Below are 25,664 nucleotides of genomic sequence, written 5' to 3' on the forward strand. Positions count from 1 at the left end.
CTTTCTATCCAAAGAAAATTTCATGTAAGTGGTAATTTATTTCAGTAATTTACTGACTTGTCAAGGAATTTCAATATTAGAAATTGTTTTTAATTATCTAAAAGTAGACCTATTATCAAAGGTATTTTGTCTCTGGACTAGGGGAGATGGTGAGAAAAAGATCCACATATTTTGAGAAAAAAATATATATATAAAGTTAAAAACTTTGTAAAACTGTATTTTGTTTGGAGATAATATATGTAGTAAGTATGTAGTATATAGTAAAACAAAAGTGAGTGAATGCTGAACACACATTTCAAAATGATGCTTATTTCTCAAGAGGGAGGAAGGGGAGAAGCCATCAAGAGGTGTCAACAGGAAGCTCCAAGGATGTTAGTAGTGTTCTTTTTCTTAAGCTGGGTCATCAGACACAGTTGTTAAGTTACTCTTTATAACTCTATATACATTAGCTATGTTATTTTTATGTTTGAAATAGTAAATAGGAAGAGGTACACAGTGGTTCTTCAGAGAGCCAGGGTCAAAGCAGATGTTTTTTTGTTTCTTTTTCCTGTTTTCTTTTGTTATTTTGTGTGGGAAACGCCTTGTGCCTGGTCATAGTTGGAAGGAAGAAAGCAACAACAAGTGAGAGAAGTTCCTGAGTAATAGAAGTAGACCCAGAGGACACAGATGGAAGACTGGCCTATCAGAGGGGTAAATTTGAGAAGAATAGGTGTGGATAGATATGAATTCATAGGCGAGGAAAAGGAAATTGAGATGATTGGTGCCTTGTAGTCTCGATTGTGTTCCTGGAATGAGAGGAAAGGTTTACTCAGGGTTGAGTGAACTCAGCTCTGAGGGAAGGGACGAGTTTTCAAACACCAGTCTATGGGACATGGGAGTAAGACCTTACATGTGTCCAGAAGCGCTGCTGAGTGCAGTAGAAGGCCCAGCATCCATCTTGTTCACTGATTTAAATGCCAGACACGCTCACTGATAGTACAGAAGGAAGGAAAAATACATGAGAAATGGTTCCTTGGTGCTTAAAAAATAAGCTAGCCTTTCAAGTCTCGGGATGCCCCTCCTGCTCTAATGTACACGGAAGTGACTGCTTGTCCTCTTTGGTCATATCCACAACTTTAGTTCCATTTTCCCCCCATGTTCATGTCTGAACTTGCTCTGTCCTTTCATGTTTCACTTCATTTTTTGTATTGTGTTAGGAGCGAACATGGAAAGTGATTTTAGAACTAGGAGAAGCCATGGAGAGGACCTCTTCCAAACTACCATTTAACAAAGAAGTTATGATCCTGAGAGGTTATATATCTTGCTCAAGGTCACAAAGTAAGTTCATAACAAAACATGGACTAGAATCCAGGTCAGCTGACTCAGAGGCCAGTGTTCTTTATTAGTTCTTGAGAAATCATGGAACTTAGCCCAGATATGTTCTTCAATTTTTAATTGAAGATTCCAGTAAGACTAATTTTCATGACAGTTTGAAAGAGGCAATCAAGAAAGGCCCAACTGTAATGCCAGCCCCCTCTGTGACTAGAGAATTACAATCCATATATTTCCTGACATTCAAACTTTCACAAATATATAGCTCCATACTAGATTATAAACTCCTTAAGGAGAGGGGTCATTTCTTTTCTTTTCTTTTCGTTTCTTTTTTTAAGTTTTTATTTTAATCCTCTGGCGCTTATCATGACACGTGCACTCCTTAATCCCCATCACCTATTCCACCCATCCCCCACCCACCTCTTCTCTGGTAACCATATTTGTTCTCTATAGTTAAGAATCTATAGTTTTGAGCGCCTGGCTGGCTCTGTGGGTTAAGCCTCTGCCTTCATCTCAGGTCATGATCTCAGGTTCCTGGGACCAAGGCCCGCATCAGGCTCTCTGCTCAGTGGGGAGTCTGCTTCCCCCTCTCTTTCTCTGCCTGTCTCTCTGCCTACTCGTGATCTCTCTCTGTCTAGTAAATAAATAAATAAATAAATAAATAAATCTTTAAAAAAAAAAAAAAGACTCCATAATTCCTTCTTTCCTTCCTTCCTTCCTTCCTTCCTCCTTCCCTCCCTTTCTTCCTTCCTTCCTTTCCTTTCCCTTCTTTTCCTTTCCTTTTTTATTTATTTGTTAGAGAGACAGAGAAAGAGAGAGCACAAGCAGGGGGAGCAGCAGTCAGAGAGAGAAGCAGGCTGGCTCCCTACTGAACAAGGAGCCTGATGCGGGGCTTGATCCCAGGAACTTGAGATCATGACTTGAGCCAAAGACACTTAACTGACTAAGCCAGCCAGGCATCCCAAGAGTCTATAGTTTCTGGATTTGCCTTTCTTTTTCTTTTTTTTTGCTTTGTTTCTTAAATTCCACATATGAGTGAAATACAATATTTGTCTTTCTGTTACTTATTTCGCTTAGCATAATACTCTCTAGTCCCACCCATGTCATTGAAATGGCAAGATCTCATTCCTTTTTATGGCTGAGTAATATTCCATTGTTTGTATACATATATGTATATATAAATATATATTTCATGTATATATATAAGATATATATATATTATTAAATAAGTACAATAGCCAAAATATATATAAGATATATATATATATATACCAATCTTCTTTATCCATTCATCACTTGGATGGATGAAGTGGACACTTGGGCTGTTACCATATTTTGGCTATTGTACTTATTTAATCCTGCTATAAACATGAGGGTGCATGTATCCCTTTGAATAGTATTTTTGTATTAGTATTTTTGTATTCTTTGGGTAAACACCCAGTAGTGTGATTGCTGGGTCATAGGGAAGCTCTGTTTTTAATTTTTTGTGGAACCTCCATACTGTTCTCCAGAGTGGCTGCACCAGTTTGTATTCCCATCAACAGTGCATAATTGTTCCTTTTTTTCCACATCTGTTGTTTCTTGTGTTGTTGATTTTAGCCATTCTGACAGATGTATAGTGATATCTCATTATAGTTTTGATTTGCACTTCTCCAATAATGCGTGATGATAAGCACCTTTTCATGTGTCTGTCGGTCATCTGTATGTCTTCTTTGGAGAAATGTCTGCTCATGTCTTCTGCCCACTTTAAATTGGATTATTTGGTTTTTGAATGTTGAGTTTTATAAGTTCTTATATATTTTGGATATATTGGATATGTCATTTTCAAATACCATCTCCCATTCCATAGGTCACGGTTTAGTTTTTCTGATTGTTTCCTTCACTGTGCAGAAGTTTTTATTTTGATGTACTCCCAGTAGTTTATTTTTGCTTTCATTTCCCTTGCCTCAAGGAACCTATCTAGAAAAAAGTTGTTATAGCCAGTGTCAGAGAAATTACTGCCTGTGCTGTCTTCAGGATTTTTATGGCTACAGGTCTCACATTTAGGTCTTTAATCCATTTTGAATTTATTTTTGTGTATGGTATAAGAAAGTGATCCAGGGGCACCTGGGTGTCTCAGTGGGTTAAGCCTCTACCTTCAGCTCGAGTCATGATCTCAGGGTCCTGGGATCAAGTCCCACATTAGGCTCTCTGCTCTGTGCCTGCCCACCCCACCCCCCGCCTCTCTGCCTACTTGTGATTTCTGTCTGTCAAATAAATAAATAAAATCTTTTTTTTTTTTAAAGAAAGAAAGAAAGTGGTCTGGTTTCATCCTTTTGCATGTTGCCATCCAGTTTTCCCAATGGCATTTGCTGAAGAGACTATATTTCTCCCAGTAGATACTCTTTTCTGCTTCATCAAAGATTAATTGATGATATAATTGTGGGTTTCTGGATTTTCTATTTTGTTCCATTCATCTCTGTGTCTATCTTTATGACTATACTATACTGTATTGACTACTACAGCTTTGTACTATAACTTGAAGTTCAGAATTGTGATGCTGTGCTCGCTTCCACAGCACATATACTAAAATCAGAATTGTGATGCTTCCAGCTTTGCTTTTCTTTTTGAAGATTGCTTTGGTTATTCAGGATCTTTTGTGGGTCCATACAAATTTTAGGAGGGGTCATTTCTTATTCACTTTATTATTTCCTCATCACCCAGCACAGAGTCTTCTAGTTAATAGGATCACATGAAGGGGAAAAAAAAGAAAGAAAGAAAGCAGGACTAAGACCATCTTTCGCTTAGAAATCAAACTCAGCTGCAAAGTAACTGAGCTCTGATAGGAATGAAGCATTGATACATGCTATAAGATTGGATGAACCTTGAAACCATGTTAAGTTCATGGAATGTTGTTCCATAGCTCATGAACTCATGCCAGACAAGTTTCAGATTCTTATTCTGGTCTTATGCCTTCTGACCAGTTGTTCAAGGACCCACCTACCCACCTACAGAGAAAATAACAGTGACAGTAGTAGTTATGAAATTTTAAAAAGAGTGATAGCTTCCAGAGTGACATAAGGGCTCTCGGGCTACTGTAAATCAGGGGTACACTCTGCCTGAAGTTCAGTGAAATTCACTGTCACATCAGCTGTGGGCAACAGAGAACTTTCACCTCTGTACTTCTGCTTTCTCTGCATTTTACTACCAAGCAGCTCATAGAAGAAGGAGGGGTATTAAGCTTGTTATTTGCAGAGTAACAGAAAGCTGAGTCAGGTAGGGTTGGTTATATTCCAAAGTAAACTCAGACCAGAAGCCATCTGAGTGTTTCTGTTGGCAAGAATAGATTCAGAAAGTATAAAAACCATGTCGTGGAGTAAAGTAATATTCTATATCCTCCCCATAACCTACTTGCCTACTGACCAAACACACATCCCATTCCTATTAAAAAGATATTCAACCGGGGGTGCCTGGGTAGCTCAGTCGTTAAGCATCTGCCTTCAGCTTGGGTTGTGGTCCCGGAGTCCTGGGATCCAGCCCCGCATCTGGCTCCCTGCTCAGTGGGAAGCCTGCTTCTCCCTCTCCTGCTCCCCCTGCTTGTGTTCCCTCTCTCACTGTCAAATAAATAAATAAAACCTTTAAAAAAAAAAAAGATACTCAACGGCTACCTTCTCCAGGGTCAGTAAATGTGCCATATGATTCCTCCCTCCCCACTTGGAAATAAGTACCAAAGGCAAAGGACAACAGCCTTAGTTCAATAATTATACTTCTCCTAAGAGAGAAGCCCAAGTTTCTCCCCCCATTAGTTGTGGGAATAAGTATAAGAATACAGAGAAGAGGGCGCCTGGGTGGCTCAGTGGGTTAAGCCGCTGCCTTCGGCTCAGGTCATGGTCTCAGGATCCTGGGATCGAGTCCCACATCGGGCTCTCTGCTCAGCAGGGAGCCTGCTTCCTCCTCTCTCTCTCTCTGCCTGCCTCTCTGCCTACTTGTGATCTCTCTCTGTCAAAATAAATAAAATCTTTAAAAAAAAATACAGAGAAGAGAGGAAACTAACATTTGTTAAACACTCACTCTAGTTAGCTGCTAGAAACTCTCAGTTAATCTTCACAAGATGCTTTTTTTGAGATCCTTGTTTTGGAAAAAGGGGTACTGAAATCCAGAGAAGTTAGGGAACTTACGCAAGCTCTTACCAGCAGGAGTAGCAAAAGAAGGATCTATACTCCATAGTTCATGTTCTTTCTATTATGTGACTATATTTCCTCTTAAAGGGACAGGTAAGAACCCAGTTTCCTTTAGGGAAATCTGGGAAATTGAATGCACCCGAACTAACATAAAACTTGACTTGCATCTTTTCTAACTTAACCTTCCTCAGGCCCATTTGTGAGTTGGTTCATATCCTTTCCAGAGACCCTTGGGCACACAGGACCCCAAGGTTTGGCTTATTTGACTTGAAGTAAACTGCTTTGTTCATTCCCAATCTGAGATAATTTCAAGGGTTAATGGATTCGACCCATGGAAGAGAGTGACATTTGGTCTTTGTTGGTAAAGAAGGTAGGAATAGCAGGGTGAAGAGAGTAAGCAACATTACCTGTCTCAACTCTGACTATATGGATGATTAGCTGCACCTGCTTCTTCGCCTTTGCATGTACTATTTGCTCTGCCTGGCACTGTATCCACCCTACGTATGCTTACCTGTTTTTCAAGGAAGTTTTAGGGACACTTCCCTCTATAATCTTTCTCCTATTTCTTGCGGGGTGAGTCAGAGTCCTCCTTGCATTGTCATAACTCTGCACACTCTATTAAAATATTTAATATATGTGTCATAAGAGTTGAAGTACTCTTTCTTCACCAGAGTTTCACCTTATTGTCAAGGTCCTTCTCTGAAGATTGACAAAATCCATTTTCAAGAGTAGAAACGTAAATGGACAGGCACCAAGACAATTCAAAGGGGAAAAGAATCTCTTCACCAGATGGCTGGGACAGTTGGATATGCAAAAATGAAGTTGGATCATGACCTCACACCATATACAAAAGTTAATTAAAATGGATCATAGACATAAATGTAAGAAATAAAACTGTAAAAATCTTAGAAGAAAACACAGGAGTGAATCTTCATGTTTTTGAGTTAAGCAGTGGTTTCTTAGGACACCAAAAGCACAAACAACAAAAGAAAAAAAATAGGTAAACTGGACTTCATTAAAATCAAAAGCTTCTGGGATGCATGGGTGGCTCCGTCTGTTAAGCATCTGCCCTCAGCTCAGGTCATGATCCCAGGGTCCTGAGATCCAGCTCTGCATCAGGCTCCCTGCTCAGTAGAGAGCCTGCTTCTCCCTCTCCCTCTACTGCTTCTCCTGCCTGTGTGCTCATTCTCTCGCTCTCTCAAATAAATATATTTTTAAAATTTCATTTATTTATTTTGACAGAGAATGATCACAGCAGGCAGAGAGGCAGGCAGAGAGAAAAGGGGAAGCAGGCTCCCCACTGAGCAGAGAGCCCCATGTGGGGCTCAATCCCAGGACCCTGAGACCATGACCCAAGCTAAAGGCAGAGGCTTTAACCCACTGAGCCACCCAGGTGCCCCTCAAATAAATATTTTTAAAGATTTTTGAAAGATTAAAATTTAAAAACCAGATGCATGGCTAAACAAAATATGCCAGATCTGTACAATGGAGTATTATTCAACAATAAAAATGAATGGAGGTGCCTGGGTGGCTCAGTTGGTAAGCATCCAACTCTTGGTTTCCAAAGGCTCAGGTCATGATCTTAGGGTCATAAGATAGAGTCCCCCAAGTTGGGCTCCCCGCTCAGCAGGGAGTCTGCTTGGGGATTACTCTCCCTCTCTCTCCCTCCTCCTGCTTGCACTCTCTCTCCCTCTGAAACAACAACAGCAATAAAAAAGAGTGAAGCACTGATACATGCTACAAGATTGGATGAACCTTGAAACCATGCTAAGTGAAAGAGGCAGAGATATAGGATTACACTTATAGGAAATATCTAGAATAGGCAAACCCATGGAGACATAAAGGAGGCTAGTGGTTGCCAGGTTCAGAGGGATTGGGAGGAAATGGGGAATAATGGCTTTAGGTTGATGAAAATGTTCTAAAATCAGATGGTGGTAATGGTTGCACAACTATGAAGATACCAGCAATCACTGAACTATATGCTTTAAAGTACTGAATTTTATGGAATATGAATTATATGTCAACAAAGCTATTATTTGAAAAAAGAAAAAGAGAAATAGCAAGAAAGCACTAAGACTTCTAGAACCATATGAGGGTGACTTTCAGATTCATTAGGAAAAACTGTCCCAGGAATACAAAGCAGCAACACTTAGCAAAGTTGTTGAAACCTTCAGAGTGTCTTCTTAGATACATCTGAGTTGTCTTTTGTAGTGGTTTAGTAATTAAATCTATAAAAGTATATGGAACTGTGAATTAAGTGATGAACAGATAAATAAAATGGGGTATTATGGGCTGAATTATGCTCCCCACCCCCCACCAATTCATATGTTGTTGAAGTCCTAACCTCCAGTACTTCAGAAGGAGACTATATTTGAAGACATGGTCTTTAAAGAGATAATTAGTTCAAATGACATCATCAGGGAGGGCTCTAATCTAATCTAGCTGTTGCCTTATAAGAAGAGGACACAGGTGCATACCAAGGGAAGATAAATGTGAAGGTGTGCCATCTTCAAACCCAGGACAAAGGCCTCAGAAAAAACCAACCCTGCCAACACCTCCATTTCAGACTTCTAACCTCCAGAACTGTGAGAAAATAAATTTTTTTTTTTTAAACCATCCAGTGTGGTTTGTTACAGCAGCCCCAGCAAACCAATAAATGTGTTATATGCATACAATGAAATATTCAGCCATAGAAAGGGATAAGTAGCGATGCATGCCACAAGGTGGATGAACCTTGAAAACATGATGCAAAAAGAAAGAAACCAGTCTAGGGGCGCCTGGCTGGCTCAGTTGGGAGAGCATGTGACCCTTGATCTTGGGGTTATGAGTTCGAGCCCCATCCTGGGTGTAGCAATTAAACAAACAATTTTAAAAAAAAGAAAAGTCAGTCTCAAGTAACTATATGTTGTTTGACTCAATTTATGTAAAATGTCCAGAATAGGTAAATTAGTAGAGATAAAAAGTACATTAGTGGTTCCCTAGGGCTTTTAGGAAAGAGGACTTGGGAAAATGGAGTCACTAATGGGTTAGGGGAATTTTTTTGTGGGTATGAAAATGTTCTAAAATTGACTGTGGTGTACAACTCCATAGATATATGCAATACCACTGAATTTTATACTGTAGGTAAAAATGGTATGTGAATTATATCTCCATAAAGCTGTTACTTAAAAACAAACAAACAAAAAAGAGCATCATGGCAAGCAAGGGAGATAATTTCTAGGAAAGTGAGTTTATGCCCCATAAACAGTTTTGAAGGTAGAACACTCTAATAAGTGGTGACATACACAACAAATAAAGGCAGCCAGATCTCTGCTTCCTTCAGAAAATAAACATGATAGGGAGCTAACCTAGAATAGATCAGGGTCTCAGGGTCTCACAGCCTCAGCATTACTGAGAGTTGAGCTGCAGAACTGCTTTGTCGTGGGGGGTGTCCTGCATACTGCAAAACGCTTAGCAGGACTTCCAGGCTCTACCCACTGGATGCGAACAACACCGCCATCACCCCCAGTTGTGACAACGACCAGAAGTATCCACAGACACATCGCCACTGTTGAGAATGCAGCGGGGGGCTGGAGAAATGGCCCTAGAGGTTAACCTTACAATGTAACAAACAGACCCCCACTTGCTCGAATTTTAATTTTGCTGCCTTTTAAGGCAGGGCAGTAGGGTGGAGGTAGAAGAACTCAGGCACCATTTCGAAAGAGAAAATGTGTCTATCAGATATCAGAAAGACAAGGCGGGGAGTCAGGACAGTTGCAGATACAATTTGCCAAAATTGTCTTTTGCAACTTTTTGGTACAAATTCTGCCATTCTTCATCACATCATAACTTCTTCCCTTGAAATAGTAAAGCTTTCCAATATCTTTTTAAAGAAACCGCAAAAGCCTGAGTGTCCTACCTATAACATGTTGATCCTGTACATCCCTCATAACAATTTAGGTAATGCTGGATAAAAACAATCCACAAAGCTTAATGGCTCATTACACATGTTTATTTTTCTCATGCCATGTGTTCATCGTGACTTGTTTGGGGCTCTGCTCCATGTCTCCTCACTCTGGAATCTGGGCTCTTAGAAGAGCTACTGTCATGAATTTTGATAGTAACGTGGTAAAGGGAAATGTGTTCTGGGGTGGGGGGAGTCCTTGAACTGGCAATCACATGTTTCTGCGCAGAACTAACACTTCTGCCCACAATTCCCAAGACCCCACCCAACCACAGGGGGCCAGAAAATGCAATCATACCATGTGCCCAGAAGACAGAGAGCCAGACATACTTAATATATAGTATTACATACCCTCAAAGTACCCTTCCATATTGCTTTCCCTGTTCATATAATCAGATACCTGTACATGTATATAATATACATATGCAGGACAGTACCACTGTTGCTCCAAATGGTTCATATTATTTGTTTTTGTTTGTTTTGTTTTGTTTTAAATGGGTCATATTATAAGTATTCTTTTCCATCATGCTTGTCTCAGCCAACTCTTTCATGGAAAACCTTCCAGTACAGCTGGTATAGCTCTAATTCATTCTTTTTAATGATTACATAATTTCCCATCGTGAAGATAAACCATAATTTACTAAGTCAAATGGATGGCTAGAACTAAGAAGAGGTCCAGGTTCTCTGATATTTGGTAATCTATACATTTGTATCCTGTCATCTCAAATTGGGAGAAATTGGCTTTAATTCCAAACCCCCTTCCATGAATGCCAAGTCCTTAGTTCTAATGTTAGAGATTGCTGGTTGCTAAGCCCAGGCACTCAAGGAAGAAAATAAAATTTGATTTCCTTATTTTTGATTCTCTCACTCATCTAAATACATCCTTTCCCTACTTTCTTCATCTAAAATACGGGAAAATATGGGCTTTATTAAGAAATGAAAGGCACCATATCAAGTTTTATTTTTAAATAAACAGGCAAACTGCATCAAGCATAATTTCTCCTTTGCTCTGCTCACTCCCTCTACTTCTCTGACTCTCCAGTCCTCGCCCTGTCTTCTCCTCGTCCTTACTCTTCCCTCTTTTTTCTCTTCTGGACATGTTCAACTTGTCTTCCATTTCACTTATCTCAAATTAAAATTAGAGAATGTAGAGGAGAGAAATGGTTAAAGAGAAGGAGGACAAGGAAAAGCATGTCAGACCTCTTATGCAAATGATGTTCCTGGTCCAGTGATCTCCTTAAGACAGGACACGAAAAGGTACCCAAACCACTAGTTTTCTCAGCTATCAGCTGTAACTTAAAGCTACTACCTCTCCAAACACTCAGCCCTCCCTTCACACTGTAGATAGTGCAATATCAAAAAAAGAGCAAATATATTAAAATAAGAAAGGAAGATTGTCTTTGCAGAAGCACTTTCTGACGTTTTCTCTGTGGGTTTTCCTTAGATTGATTTTTTTTTTTTTAAATCTCAGGTTTGTGAGTACAAGCCCTGTGGAGCCTACTTTTTGAAAAAGGGAAAAAAAGACCTGAGCTGAAATCAAGAGTTGGACACTTACCTGACTGAACCACCCAGGTACCTCTGAAGTATTTTAGAGTGTAATTTTAAAGGACTTATCCCTTAAACATGTGCTTTTTAATTTATTTTTAAATTATTATTTTTTAAAGCTAGACTCCTCAGGGACTTAGCCTCTTTGAATGGTGTTATCCAAATTATTAGAAGTCTAAATTTTTATTTTTTAATTTGAAGTTAGTTATTTCCTTTTTCCTCTTTATTGAAACTGACCTATCCTATATCTGTACTACATGTCCTATGAGGTAGCTAATCAATTAAAGTCATCTACTAATTGGTTACTGGAAGAAATCTACCTCCCTGCTCCTCTCCCTCATCAAATCAAGGTACTCAGCTTTCCAAGTAGCATAAGTAAGTTCAGATATAGTGTCTCTACAGACGTGCTGCAGGCCCTGCATTCACTGATATGAATCCGAAACCAGGTAAGAAGGGAGGGTGAAGCCTGACAAACTGGTGTGAACAGACAAGGACTCTGCCTTCATTCAGGGTATTGCTCCTCAAAAAATGGGGAAGGACAGGAAGGATTTGCAAAGCTGGTTTTTCTGCACTTCTGGCTAAGAAAACAAGGGAGTAGAACAGGCTTGATCATGAAGGGGACCTGTGTTGAACACTAAATGAAAATGGAAGCTTTTTTAAAATGTTGATCAATACAGGGTTTAAAAAGAATGAGAGGAGAGCCTTCTTGTAATGGAAGCATGAATAGACAGGCAATTTCTTTCTGCAAAAACCAAACGAAAAAATGTATAAAGTTAGAAAAAATGGTCAAAACTAGCCATTTCCAGGAACTGGAAATTGACCAAAGTCAGACCACAAATCAAGACACTGTTGTGACTTTGATAAATTGAGAGTCCTGGGGCATCTGATGGCAAGTCTCTGTTTACCAAAAGACGACTATTGAAACAGAGATTTGTATTTTTCAAAGGTCCTGGAGAAGGTGCAAGTCACACCTTGAGGGACCACATGGGGAGGTCAAGGCAGAGTACAGGTAGAGAGTGTGACAGGACCTGGCACACATATCCACAAGTGGAGCCTCTGGGATTCCCAGGCTAGGCCTGGACTGGTCAGTTCCAATCAGAAAGAATAGGATTTGGTAAGCTTCACAGGGGTCTTATTTAACTAGCGGGGAAGGCCCTGGGGGAGGGGGTGGAGGGGTGGAGGGGGAGAGGGGGTTGGGGGGTGGGGACACACCCCTGGGGTAGTGGTACCAGGAACTTCCGTGTACTCATGACTCTGCCGTTGATCTCTGGGGTTTGCTCGCAGGACAGCCTTGTGCCAGTTCAAGGCCTCTCCTGGCCACCTGCCCACACAAAATGGTGGAGAGGACAGCGGTATTATGGGGTAATTCAGCTAAACTCCCAACAGCAGCTTTTGTTTTTGAAAAGCTACAATATCTTCAGGGAAAACAGTTGGAGGCCATGGGCTTTTTGCCTGAGGCTGCCGCCATTAACATCTCCACTCAGTCAATGACTTATTTTTCCTTTTTTTTTTTATTGACATATAATGTACTATTTGCCCCAGGGGTACAGGTCTGTGAAGTAATGTGGAGCTAGCTATGTAAACAAGTAGTTTTGCTGCCAGAAGAAACAGATGTAGTTTAGGGAGGCAACCGGGGTTGAAAATCCTTGGCTCTGTGAGTTAAACAAGGGAATGAGCAGGGAAGGGGAGGCCGAGAGAAGGGGGAGTCAGAAAAGATAACTGAGGAATTAGTGGCTGAAAACTTCTCAAGTTTGATGAAAAATATTAAACTACAGACCCAAGCCACTCAGCCAAGATCAAAGAATAAAACAAAACAAAACACAGAAGAACCTCAAAAAGATATATTAGAGTCAGAATGCTGAAAGCCAAAGATAAGAGGAAAAACTTGAATGCAGGAAGAAAAGTAACTCCCTGGGGGATAACAATATAATTAATAGCTGATTTCTCATCAGCCAGAAGCCAATGGAATTACATAATCAAAGTGTTGAAAGGAAAAACTGCCAACTAAGACTTCTGTATCCAGCCTATTTTTCAAAAATGAAAATGAAATAAAGATATTTCCGGATAAACAAAACAGAAAGAATTCATTGGTAACAGAACTGATCTATAAGAAATATTAAAGGATCTCCTTCCTGTTGGCTATAAATGAGATTAAAGTGTTATTCAAATGCACAGGAAGGAATGAAGAGCACTCGCAATGGTAAATACGTAATTAAACATAAAGGCTATATATCCGTCTCTATTTCCTGAAAAATGTAAGACTATTTAGTGCTCAGTTCAACAGCATAGATACTAAAATTGGAATGATACAGAGAAGATTAACATGACCTCTGCACAAGCAGGATATGCAAACATATTTTTGTATTGAATCACTATCACCTAAAACTAATATAACACATATGTTAACTATACTGGAATTAAAATTAAAAACTTACTAAGAAGTTTTTTGAAATGACTATTTAAAGCAATAATTGTAATGCTGTTGGTTTATAATATAGATGTTATATACATAAATTTATATTTCTTCATCGTTAATACATATCTCAACAATGGCATGATGAAGGGCGTAGGATATGGAGCTATAAATTAGCAAAATGGCTATATTTTACCAGAATTAAGTTAATATTAACCTAACGTAGACAGTGATGCATACCGTAATTTCTAGCGCCAGCACTAGAAAAGAATATTTTCAAAACTATAGCTTAAAAAAATGAAAAGAGGAATTAGAATAGTACATCCAAATTATGTTATACACAAAAGACAGCAGTAAATAAGGAAAAGAGGAACAAAAAAGGTATGAGAGAACAAGAGGAATTTGAAATTAAAAACACATTACATTAGCAACCCCCCGAAAAGAAATACTTAGGTGTAAAACTAACACAATAAGTACAAGATCTGGGTTACAAAATGAAACTTGGATGAATGAAACGAAAGAATTAAATAAATGGAGAAAGATTCCATGTGCATGGATAGGAAAACAAGGTCTTGATATGGCCAAGATATCAGTTCTTCCTGACTCAACTAATAATTAAATGTAATCTCAATCAAGAGCCCAGCAAGTTGGGGCGCCTGGGTGGCTCAGTGGGTTGAGCCTCTGCCTTCAGCTCGGTCATGATCTTAGGGTGCTGGGATGGAGTCCCACATAGGGCTATCTGCTCAGCAGGGAGCCTGTTTCCACCCCACCCCTGCCTGCCTCTCTGCCTACTTGTGCTCTCTCTGTTAAATAAATAAATAAAATCTTCAAAAAAGAAAGAAAGAAGAAAAGAGCCCAGCAAGTTATTTCATAGATACAGACAAATTGATCCTAAAGTTTATATGGAGAGGCCAGAATAGCCAACACAGTACTGAAGAAGAACAAAGAACAAGGGACTCATGTGACCCAACTTCAAGACTTACTATAAATCTACAGTTATCAAGAGACTGTGGTATTGGCAAGGAAATAGGCAAATAGATCAATGAAACAGAAATATAGAGCCCAGAAATAGACCCTGATCAATTAATTGATCTTTGACAAAAGAGCCAAGGTAACTAACACAATGAAGCAATATGGCCTCTTCAACAATTAGCTCTGAACAACTGGATATCCACTTGCAAAAAAATTAATCTAGACACAGACCTTACCCATCACAAAAGACTCAAAATGAACCATAGATCTAAATGTAAAATGTAAAGCTATAAAATTCCTAGAAGACATATAAGAGAAAACCTAGATGACCCTGGGTATGGTGATGCTTTTTTAGATACAACACCAAAGACATAATCCATGAAAGAAATAACTGGTAAGTTGGACTTCATTAAAATTAATAATTTTTTTAAAAGATTTTATTTATTTGACAGAGAGAGAGACACAGTAAGAGAGAGAGAGCACAAGCAGAGGGAGTGGGAGAGGGAGAAGCAGACTCTCCACCAGGCAGGGAGCCCAACGCAGGGCTCGATCCCAGGACCCTGGGATCATGACCCGAGCTGAAGGCAGACACGCAACGACTTAGCCACCCAGGCACCCCTAAAATTAATGTTTATAAAAATGTTTATAAAAACATTTTGTAAAATGCTTTTTAAAGTACTTTATAATACATTGTCTCATTTGATTCCTATAATAATGATAACCCTGGCAACTGTGTTTCCTATATATAATTATATAATGTTAAAATTAAAAAAACTTCTGCTCTGCAAAAGACAAAATCAGGAAAATGAGAAGACAAGCCACAGACTGGAAGACAATATTTGCAAAAGACATCTGATAAAGGACTGCTATCCAAAATAAACAACTCTTAAAACTGAAGAAAAAAGAAATTAAAAATGAGTCAAACACCTTGACAGACACTTCAGCAAAGATATACAAATAAGCATCTGAAAAGATGCTCCCCATCATAGTATGTCATCAGATAACTGCAAATTCAAATGATGACATACTACTACCTAACTCTTAGAATGGCCAAATTCAGTGTCCGCAACACTGACAACACCAAACGCTGGTGAGCTGCATATGTTGCTAGTGAGAATACAAAGTGGCACAGCCACTCTGGAAGACAGTCTGGCAGTTCCTACAAAACACACCATACGATCCGGCAGTCTCACTCCTTGGTGTTTACCCAAAGGAGATAAAAACTTATGTTCACACAAACACCTGCACACAGATGTAACAACTTTATTCATGATTCCCAAATCTTTTTTTTTTTTAAAGATTTTATTTACTTATTTGAGAGAGAAAGAGAGAATGAGAGAGAGAGAGAGCATGAGAGGAAAGAGGTCAGCAGAAGCAGACTCCCCGCTGAGCAGGAAGCCCGATGTAGACCTCGACCCCGGGACTCCAGAATCATGACCCGAGCTGAAGGCAGTTGCCCAACCAACTGAGCCACCCAGGCGCCCCATGATTCCCAAATCTTAAAAGCAATCAAGATGTCCTACAGTAGGTGAATGGATAAACTGTGGTACATCCAGACATGAAAAGACACAAAAGAAAAGTGCATATTACTAAATGAGAGAAGCCAATCTGAAGAGGCTACATATTTTACGATTCCAACCTTCGACATTCTAGATAAAGCAAAACTGTGGAGACATTAAAAAGGGGTGGTGTGGGGGGTGGGGGAGGGAAAGAGATGAACAGGCAGAGCACAGAGAATTTTTAGGGCAGTGAAAATACTGTGTGATATTTATAATGATGGATACATGTCATTATACTTTTGTCCAAACCCACAGAATGCACAACATTGAGTGAACCCTAGGGGCACCTGGCTGGTTCAGTCAGTTAAGCGTCTGTCTTCAGCTCAGGTCATGATCCTGGGGTCCTGGGATGGAGCCCCAAATTAGGCCCCCTGCTCAGTGGGGAACCTGCTTCTCCCTCTCCCTGTGCCCTTCCACCCCCCCACACACCCAATACCTGCACTCTCTCTCTCAAACAAAATCTTAAAAAAAAAAAAAAAGGTGAACCCTAAGGTGAACTGTGGACTTGGGGTGATGATGATGTGTCAGTGTGGATTCATCCTTGGTTTAAAAAAAAAAATCACCGAATATTACTCAGGCATCAGAAAGGATGAATACCCACCATTTGCATCGACATGGGTGGAACCGGAGGGGATTATGAGTGAAATAAGTCAAGCAGAGAAAGTCAGTATCATATGGTTTCCCTTATATGTGGAACACAAGGGATAGCATGGAGGATATTAGGAGAAGAAAGGGGAAAATGAAGGGGTTGGAAATCAGAGGGGGAGATGAATCATAAGAGACTGTGGACTCCAGAAAACAAACTGAGGGTTTTAAAGGGAAGGGGAGATGGGTTGGCAGGGTGGTGGGTATTAGGGAGGGCACAGATTGCACGGAGCACTGGGTGTTATATGCAAACGATGAATCATGGAGCACTACATCAAAAACTGATGATGTACTGTATGGTGACTAACATAGTAATTTTACAAAGTGCCATTCAGGTGAGTGATATCCATAATGGGGGAGACTATGCATGTGTGCAGGCAAAAGCTGTGTGAAAAATCTACCTTATTCTCAATTTTGTTGTAAACCTACAACAGCTCTTTAAAAAAAAAAAATGCTGAAAACATACCCTGTAATATACTACTTGGATGAGCATGTATTTGTTCCACAAATGCTTGAGTGCTTACTCAGGCTCCCCTGTAGGCATTGGGCTAACTGCAGTAACAAAACAGAGTAAATCCCTACTTTCAGGGACTTTACATTCCAGTGGATAGAGCTGGATGCTTTAAAAAAAAATCAATATGTAATATCAGCTAGTGATTCATGCCTTCTAAAGAAAATTTAGACGTATAGCTGGATAGCATTTGGTAGGTAGTTATTAGCTGTAAATAATAAACATACAATGAATAAATTTTTTAAAAAAGCATACCCGGATTGAAAAATGGGATGTGCCTGCTACTTTACACAAAGTAGTCTGGGAATAGAGTAACATTTGAATGGAGACTTGAGAAACATGAAGGGAGACCTGTTGGCTTTTTGTGGAAAGCCCGCTGGCAATAACAGACGGCTCAAGCCCTGAAGCAGGAGCTGTTTATGCTTGGGAATGGAGGCCTGGGAAGGGACCCCGTGGCTCGGGGCTGGAAGGGTATGTCGGAGAGGTCAAAGGAATAGCAGGGATCACGTAGGGCTTATCATCCGTGGTAAGGACTTTGGATCGACAGAGCCATAATAATGAAACCGATGATTGAAGCAAATGAACATCATGTGACTGCGGTGCCTGTGAGGGTTGAGGAGGGAGAGCTCCAGGAAGCTGGCAGACAAGGCCCCACGGAGACGAACGAGCAAATGGGAGCCTGCACAAATGCACGAGAATCCTACAGGCAAATACCAGGAGAGATAGTGGAAAGGGTTTAGAGTGATTTCACTAGTGGGTGGGGAGGGAAGGATCACAGGGCTGCTGCTTTCCATTAGAAGCCTTTTGAATATGGTTTGACTTGTTTTTAATGATAAGGGTTTTTTAAAACTTGGGAAAGTTCTTAAGCAAGGCTGAGATGCTCAATTGTAAGGGCATCAGATGTGAAACAGACCACGTAGCCAGTGCTCAGGGTGGAAGTCCTGACGGCCAGGGTTGGAATAGTCATTCTCATAAAATAAGCCTTCATGTTATGCCCTTGAAGTCTTATCTGCTGAGCGCCTGCCCATGAGAATGAGGGGGGCCTTCTTCCCTGGGCTTATGATTTGGAATTCTCAGTCACATATTGTGTTTCCTGCCAAAATATCCTTTTCTGTTTTCTTCGTTCAGCCACATGACAGCTGTCCCCTATTTTCTTAGGTGCCGGAGAACACAATGGCGAACTTTAAGGGCCACGCTCTCCCAGGGAGTTTCTTCTTGATAGTTGGGCTGTGGTGGTCAGTCAAGTACCCGCTGATATACTTTCACCAGAAGGGGAAAAGCAGCCGACTGACTCGTTACCAACAGCGTCTCGAGATCATTGAAGCCACAATCAGAACCTTGTTTTCAGTCATTGGTAAGAAGGGAGTCATCTGGTCCGGGGCTCTCCCCACCACACCCAGCCACTTTAACCCATTTTCTGGACTCTGTGAAATGGAATGTTTCCACTGACAGTTAACAAAACAAGGATTTTCAGTGCACCACTATATATTTTATAGGATCTATTGTGATCCAAGCTTCGTCAGTGTTAATAGTTAATAGCACTTTACACCATAGTACGTGTGAGAAACTACCAAATAAACATTCTTTGCCCTAGAAGGACATAGGTGTAAGTTGTAGGAATAGAAGACCTACTTGATGAAAGAGATAAAACATAAATAATAGAAAAAATAATAGAGTAAGCTCATGTACATGAATTAGGGAAGTACTAAATGGAGTTTAGAAAAATCATCTTTCACTGGTTAATGATAACAATGCATCGTAAAACCTTCAGAAGGAAAGGAGAATGTTTTGTGGACCATTTGTTTTTTTGTGTGTGTGTGGCAGTTTTAAGTTATTAGTTTTTAAAATCAGTACTTTTTAATGGAAACAACTTGACCAAAAATCTGTCACAGAATTTTGAGACCCATTAAAACAAAAGTTTAATGAGAAAAAAAAAAGAAAAATCATCTTTCCTTCCAGTTGTCTCTCCACTAGAATCTCAAGAGTAGTTACCACCTAATTCCTTGACATACCCTCCATCCCCATATCTCAAGCAATCACAAAGACAGAGACTTTATGCTAGAGGACTAGTAAGAGAGGCAGGGGAAGAGACTGAAGGAAGCCAGCAGAGGGCTGTTGGAAAGGGATTTTCCTTTACTGTGCCTGTTCCAGCAAAACCCAGGCACTTCCACGGTGACTCATCATCCCTTCCACTCTACTCGTGGCCGCATGAGAAGGGGCCCGCAGTGCCAACAGTAGAAAAGTGTTCTTCCTCAGGATCCGCCCATCATAGGGGTAACAGGGGACTTCATTCTGCAGTTGCATTTTGCTGCTTCTCATCTTAGGCCCACAGCGCAACACCAGCAGCCCCTCCTGGAGCGAGCGGAGGCACCTAGCTTGCTTTGCTCAGCCCTGCTGGGTTTTCCCATCCCCCAAGCAGACATTCGGGTATCTCATCTTTCTGGAGTCAAGAAGTAACGGGAACTACACAGCTTAAATGCTAAAGACAGCAACAGTGTTGCCTAGAAAAAGAGGTAGAAAAGTCTTTGGCCTCTTTGCTGGGTAAAACCACTGCTCATCTAACGAGATCTCCTGAGCTCCTACCCAGCAGGAACTCACTATTCCAGGTCTCAGGGATACAGCTGGGAACCAAGCAGAGTCCCTGCCTTCACAGAGCTCCCATTCCAGTGTCAGGGGGACTTTTTCCCCCGGTCCTTGCCACCAGTTCCTTGACCCTTCACATATAAATTTGGGAAGGGGCTGGGTTTAAGGGAAAAACGTTTGGGGAACAGGGTCCAGAATGTTGTCATGAAGCATTATTCTAGGCCCCAAGAACATTCTGGACACTGGGCATAAAGGCCAATCTTTTGCCTTCCAGAAGAGATGATGAAGTAGGAGGACTAAGAACTACGAGCCACTGTCTCAAAGGGTTGCCTCTTTTAAGACACAGAAACCCCAGTGACGTGCCTCCGCCTGCTTCTCCCAGTGTTTAGGTTACGGAGACCAAAAGCTATGCGAAGGGCTCACAGCTCACAGAGCTCACTCTGTGCTCAGGAAAACCACTCACTCGAAGGCTGTCCTGATGACCATGCACCGGGAGCTGCTCCTCCCCCCTCAGACGAACTCCACTGTCTCCACCACCACCAGTGTGTCTTTGCTCGGGTCGGTTTCGTTCCAGGATTTCCTTCACTGATCACTTAGCCCAAAGATTAATGCATCAGCGACATTCTCACCAAAGTAATTGTGCCTTGCTTTCAGCTCAGTCACCAAACAAATATCCTGGGGACCTGTGTGGCTGTTTTTACTGCTGCTTCTCTCCGCATCCCATCCCCAAAGAAACAAAGGCAAGATGTCCACATAGATTCCCTGGCAAAAGCCTTATTTTGCACTGAAATAGCGGCATCTGAGGGAGCAAAGTAGGCCCAGTGAAGTGTGGGCCACTTTCACTCCCGTGTCTCAACTTCACTTATGACCTGAGGGTGTTTTTGTCTGTGCTGAGCTGCTCCTCCCTCTCATGCTCTGCTCTCATCCCCCACAGGGATCCTGGCAGAGCAGTTTGTTCCCGACGGGCCCCACCTCCACCTGTACCACGAAAGCGGGTGGGTGAAGTTAATGAACTGGCAGCACAGCACCATGTACTTATTCTTCGCGGTCTCGGGGATCGTGGATCTGCTCACCTGCCTCGTCAGCCATGTTCCCCTGGGGCTGGACAGACTGGTTATGGCCGTGGCGACATTCACCGAAGGTAACTTAGTGGTATGGATGGGAAAAAACAAAGCAAGAGACTGACAAATTGTGTTTATGACGGATCAGGATAAAAAGACCAGAAATACTGCAAATACAGTAACTTTCCCCCAGAAAGCCCCAAACTCTGAATTTCAGAAACCTGAACAGGACTTGGTCCTGTGCTTTGGATGATACAGGGGACGTAGTCCGTAAAACAGCACATGAAAACATAAGGCTTTTAGCCCAAGTCTCTGGATCTCTCTGTGCACAAACTCCCTAGCCCCTCCCCCATCATGTTTGCACGTGTGCACATCCACACTCACACACACAGTAGCTCTCCCAAACCTGGCCGGATGCCACCCCGCATCAGAATTCCCTCTGCTCGGAGAAGAGAAACTGCACTCCACCTCCCACCCTGGAGTGTGTTCCTGTCTGGACTCCCTCACAATCCTCAGGAGACCCACCCAGCAGCTAGGCCCCATCTCCCCCACAGAACTCACACTAACTGGGATAAGGAAAAAGCATTTTGTAATCCAACAACCTCCCCTACTTCCGTACCTCAGGAAGAGCTGGGGGGGTAGAAAGGTTGAATGAGGGCAAAACTGAACTTCTAATACACATGCACAGTCTTGTCACAAATCAGCAACCTGTTTCACCTACGCATCTGCATGAAGGCATTTACTTAAAGGATCCATCCTTTGCAGCACAGATCCACTTCGTACGTAACATGCAATCAATCTGCTGTAGCCCTGTAATGTTGTATCAGCTGACTTCCCAACTGCTGAAAGATGGAGCTTTGAGACAGGTGTAGGAGGGCATTCTAGGAACGGGAACAGTGCAGATGAAGCCTTTGGAGCAGAAAGCAGTGAATCCGTGGTGGCTGAAATCGCTTTGTGCAGGTTTCCTCTTCTACTATCACGTCCATAACCGCCCACCCCTGGACCAGCACATCCACTCACTCCTGCTGTGCGCCGTGTTCGGAGGGGCCTTCAGCATCTTCGTAGAGGTGATCCTTCGGGACAATATCGTGCTGCAGCTCTTCCGAACCAGTCTCGTTATTCTTCAGGGCACCTGGTTCTGGCAGGTAATCATCCAAAACGGTGCTCTTCACACGCATGGATTCCAGGAGCCACGCTGAGCTCGTGTAAGGCAGGTCCCGCCAGGCCAGCACAGGAAGAGCTCCGAAGGGCAACTTTTCTTCCCATGCCTACCCTCCCCTTAAGTCATTTCATCCGGTAGCATTTTACTGATGGATCAACGGGCGGAACCACGCAGCACAGAGCGAGCATATTAAAGAACACCCCATCTGCCCTGTGGTGTAGACACTGTTACAGGCTCCACTTGCCTGAAATGGATGTCCTGAAATGTTGTCTTTAATAAGCTCATGCTACACCCAGGAGAGTAATCCTCCTGCGCAAAAAGGCCTTTCTCTGCCTCCAGTATAGGTATGAGGAAGACGAGCCAGTGGGGGAGATCCGAGTGGGAGAGATCCGGACAATGCGGGGGGAGTGTAGGGAGGCAGTGGGCTCGCTTCTCAGGAGCAACTAAGGCCAGCTTCTCTGTATAACCCACCAGATCGGGTTTGTGCTGTTCCCACCTTTTGGAGGACCTGAATGGGACCAGAAAGATCACGCAAACCTCATGTTCGTCACCATGTGCTTCTGCTGGCACTACTTGGCTGCCCTCTGCATTGTGGCCATCGGCTACTCACTCGTTTTCTGGTAAGTCCAAGGGAAGACAACTTCTGTCTAGTTTTTTTCCTCCTAACAACCTCTTGTCCCCAAAATCTATTACACTACATCATTTTTATTTCCAGTGACCGAGCTTCCATAACTAAGCAGTGCTAACTTGTACCACTTCTTGAGAGCCAACTATCTGCCCAGTGCTGCGGATAAGGGTGGTGAGATTCTGAGAAGTTAAAGGACTGTCTGTCATAGTAACCCAACAGACCCAGGTTTTAAAGGCAGTTCTGATGGACTTGAAGGCTGTGATGTGAAAGGAAAACTCTGAATTAGGCATCAGTACCGGACTGCAGACGCCACTCTGCCATTGTTTTGAACCCATCACCTTATTCCTGGATTTGCCCCACCTCCTTCCCAGAGGTGTGGCAATCAGACAGTGCCGTAACAGCAGGCACACTTTCAAGTGCTCATCAGAGGTTACTAGAATAGCTGACCATTCCCAGGCACTCACTGTCCCAGGCCCTGCGGTAAGAACCGCACATCTATTATCCCACTGAATCCTCATTATTTTATGAAGTATGTGCTGTAAGGTTTTACAGATGGGGAAACCAAGGCTTCAAAGACTTAGTAACTTGATCGAAGTCACCCACTGAGTCAGCAGCAGACAGGGCCTTGAACTGTAGAGCGAGTGATTTTTGGGATATGCTAGTAATTAGTTCTGTTGTAGCTGCCCCTCATTTTTTCTAGTTTCCAATCTCCCTCCCCAAAGCAGATAGACTTCACACACACACACACCAAACAGAAGGGAGCTTAAGGTCACACTTTCCCTTTAGTTCTACTGCCTGGCCAGTGAAACAATAAAGTGGGAGATAGGAGACCTATGTTTAGTCTGTTATGACATTAACCATTAAATATTATTAATCATCTACCAATGAATAGTGTCCAAGAAGTGAGATATACAGAAAGCCACAGTATTTTACAGACATGTAAAGAAAATGCTTTAAGAACCAATGGATGCCTTAATGTCCTTGGTTGAGAGAACAGGAACTTCAGAGCTCATGTCATGTGCTTTTACTGTTGCTCTGTTACAGCCATTTGACCCGGTTAAAGAGGCCCGGAGGAGAAATCATTGGCATCCAGAAGCTGAAGTCAGATCACACTTACCAGACAGCCCTCTTGAGTGGCTCGGATGAGGAATGAGAGGAGGCCACCTGCCACCAGTGCGGGGTGGATGTGCCCCTCTGAGTACAACATGCCAGAGTGTGCAAAGAGGTAGCTCATCTCCCTTTCAGTGCCTGCTGTGGTCTGCTCTTAAGGGTTTATACATTCGTACCTTCTCATTAAACTAAGGTCTCTGTTGCTATGGTATCCTTCATAGAGAAAAATGAAGCAACAAGCCCTTATTTATGTTCCCATATGAAGGGAAATCAAAGACTCTGAAAGTTTCAGAATAGGATGTGGCCTCATGGATGAATCCAGGATATGAATCTAGCAGAAAATACTGCTTTTGATAAATTATTCCTTTTTCTCTCAAGAAAACAGGTACTTTCTTAGCAGAAATTAAGTAAACAAGACTGCCTTTATTTTAAAGATGCAATTCTAGCACATATTTTTTTTTTAAAGTAAAAATTCACAAGCTTTGGTACTTTAAATATTACTTGTTAGACATTTCCTAATTAACCATTAATATTCCACAATACTGCAATACTACTGATAAGTGATGACGCTGGTCCAAAGGTGACTTTTTTTTCTTTTTTTTGAATCAGGAAGCTAGTTAGTGGCCCAGCTAAGAGCTGGAACACAGATGTTCTGGGTCCTCAAAAGTACTCTAATAAGAAGATGCTAACAGGAAGTCTGTATAATGAGGTAGAGAGAAAAAGGCAGGTTACTAAAGACCTTGAATTTAAATATAGCTGAAAGCAAAGTGTAAGAATCCTGCAGAGGATGTGGATCTTGAACTAGTAATGTAAAGTCTCAATACTGTAATGTTGGTTCTGGATGTTTCTTGTTTTTTAACTTCCTTCAACAAATATTTATTAAACATCTGCTTTGCACCAGCATGGAAATGGCTGGAAGGATCACTGAGAAACCTGTCCAACCAGGAATTCATTCTAATGGGAGAGATATGCAACCAGTTGCCTACAGGGTGACTGGTGCCACGAGGGTAAGTGCAACTACCGAGAAACATAAGGGAGGGAGCAGATGCGGAGTCTGCCCTGTAGAAAAAGCACATTCCAGGCATAGAGAACAGGAAGCACAAAGGTCACGAACTCACGAAGGAACACAGAGAGTTAAGTTCCACAAACTGACAGAAGTGGCTAGGACAAGCTGGAAAGGTCTTCCAGACCAACAGTACCATTTGTGTGTACAGCACCCCCTCATTCTGAAAGGCACGGTCTCCCGTGTGACTTGCACAACCACGTGTAATGGAAGCACACTTGGTTCTGCAGAGAAGCTGATGAGCGGAAGGTCACAGAGCTACAAAGTTGCAAAGCCAGCCTTTAGGACTACAAAGCCAGCTTACTTCTCGACAGAGGATCCCCTCCCCACGACAAATACAGCAGAGATCTACATGAAGCACTGTGCGCTCTTTGGCAGAAATGCACTTACGTGAGAGCTGACCTCCCACGGTTAGCCAGCACTTCAGTACTGAGTTCACAACTAAGGGGTTAAAAATTAGCTACCTGAAACTGGGATTTAATTATGAGAAGAGAACCTGTGGGTTGCCTTTCAGGATCCACTTCCATTTGCCTGCTAAGTAGGAACCCAAACATCCATTCAGTAAGTACTGGAGGACCCATTATGGGCAATTAACATAAAACACATTCTTTTCTTAGGGACTGGCGTGGGGTAAGAACCTACTTACAGTGTTAGTTGCATGTAAAGATCTCCACTGCGGATGGAAGGGGCGAAGACAGTGTAGCACACTGTAAGGAAATGTATTTTCTCCAGAGTGAGGGGCTGAGGTGTGAAGATCAGAGAGAAAACACTGATTACTGTGATGCCCCTTTCACAGCACCTTCATGGAACTCATCTACCTTGGAGAAAACTCTTAGAAGTGGTATCAAAATACAAACCCATCACAGTGCTAGTCACCAAAGTCAGTCTTAGGCACACAGTCTGAATAACTGTACCAACCTCTGAATCTTAGGTACACAGGCTCAATTGTTCCCATAAGTTCTTCTGGACGTGTTCCCCCAAAGTATCCACCATAGCTC

The 25,664-nt window shown here is 41.9% G+C and overlaps 1 protein-coding gene and 1 pseudogene across 1 annotated transcript; both read left to right on the forward strand.

Annotated features, from left to right (window-relative positions):
• Window positions 1-10,944: 10,944 nt before the first annotated feature.
• On the forward strand, window positions 10,945-24,009 carry TMEM45B (transmembrane protein 45B). Its single transcript, XM_044258202.1, has 6 exons — window positions 10,945-10,986; window positions 18,218-18,413; window positions 20,577-20,783; window positions 21,664-21,848; window positions 22,340-22,485; window positions 23,538-24,009. Exons 2-6 carry the CDS (start codon window positions 18,233-18,235, stop codon window positions 23,644-23,646), a joined length of 828 nt encoding a protein of 275 aa, XP_044114137.1. The 5' UTR covers window positions 10,945-10,986; window positions 18,218-18,232; the 3' UTR covers window positions 23,647-24,009.
• LOC122914818 lies at window positions 13,228-13,320 on the forward strand (annotated as a pseudogene).
• Window positions 24,010-25,664: the final 1,655 nt, after the last annotated feature.

This window comes from Neovison vison, chromosome 7 (genome assembly GCF_020171115.1).
Source record: "Neovison vison isolate M4711 chromosome 7, ASM_NN_V1, whole genome shotgun sequence".
Classification (NCBI taxonomy): domain Eukaryota; kingdom Metazoa; phylum Chordata; class Mammalia; order Carnivora; family Mustelidae; genus Neogale; species Neogale vison.

Coding starts and splice junctions, on each gene's coding strand:
- TMEM45B (XM_044258202.1), top strand. CDS start 18,233: ATGGCGAACTTTAAGGGCCACGCTCTCCCAGGGAGTTTCTTCTTGATA. Junction 21,849..22,339: donor AGGGCACCTGGTTCTGGCAG/GTAATCATCCAA, acceptor ATAACCCACCAG/ATCGGGTTTGTGCTGTTCCC. Junction 22,486..23,537: donor GGCTACTCACTCGTTTTCTG/GTAAGTCCAAGG, acceptor GCTCTGTTACAG/CCATTTGACCCGGTTAAAGA.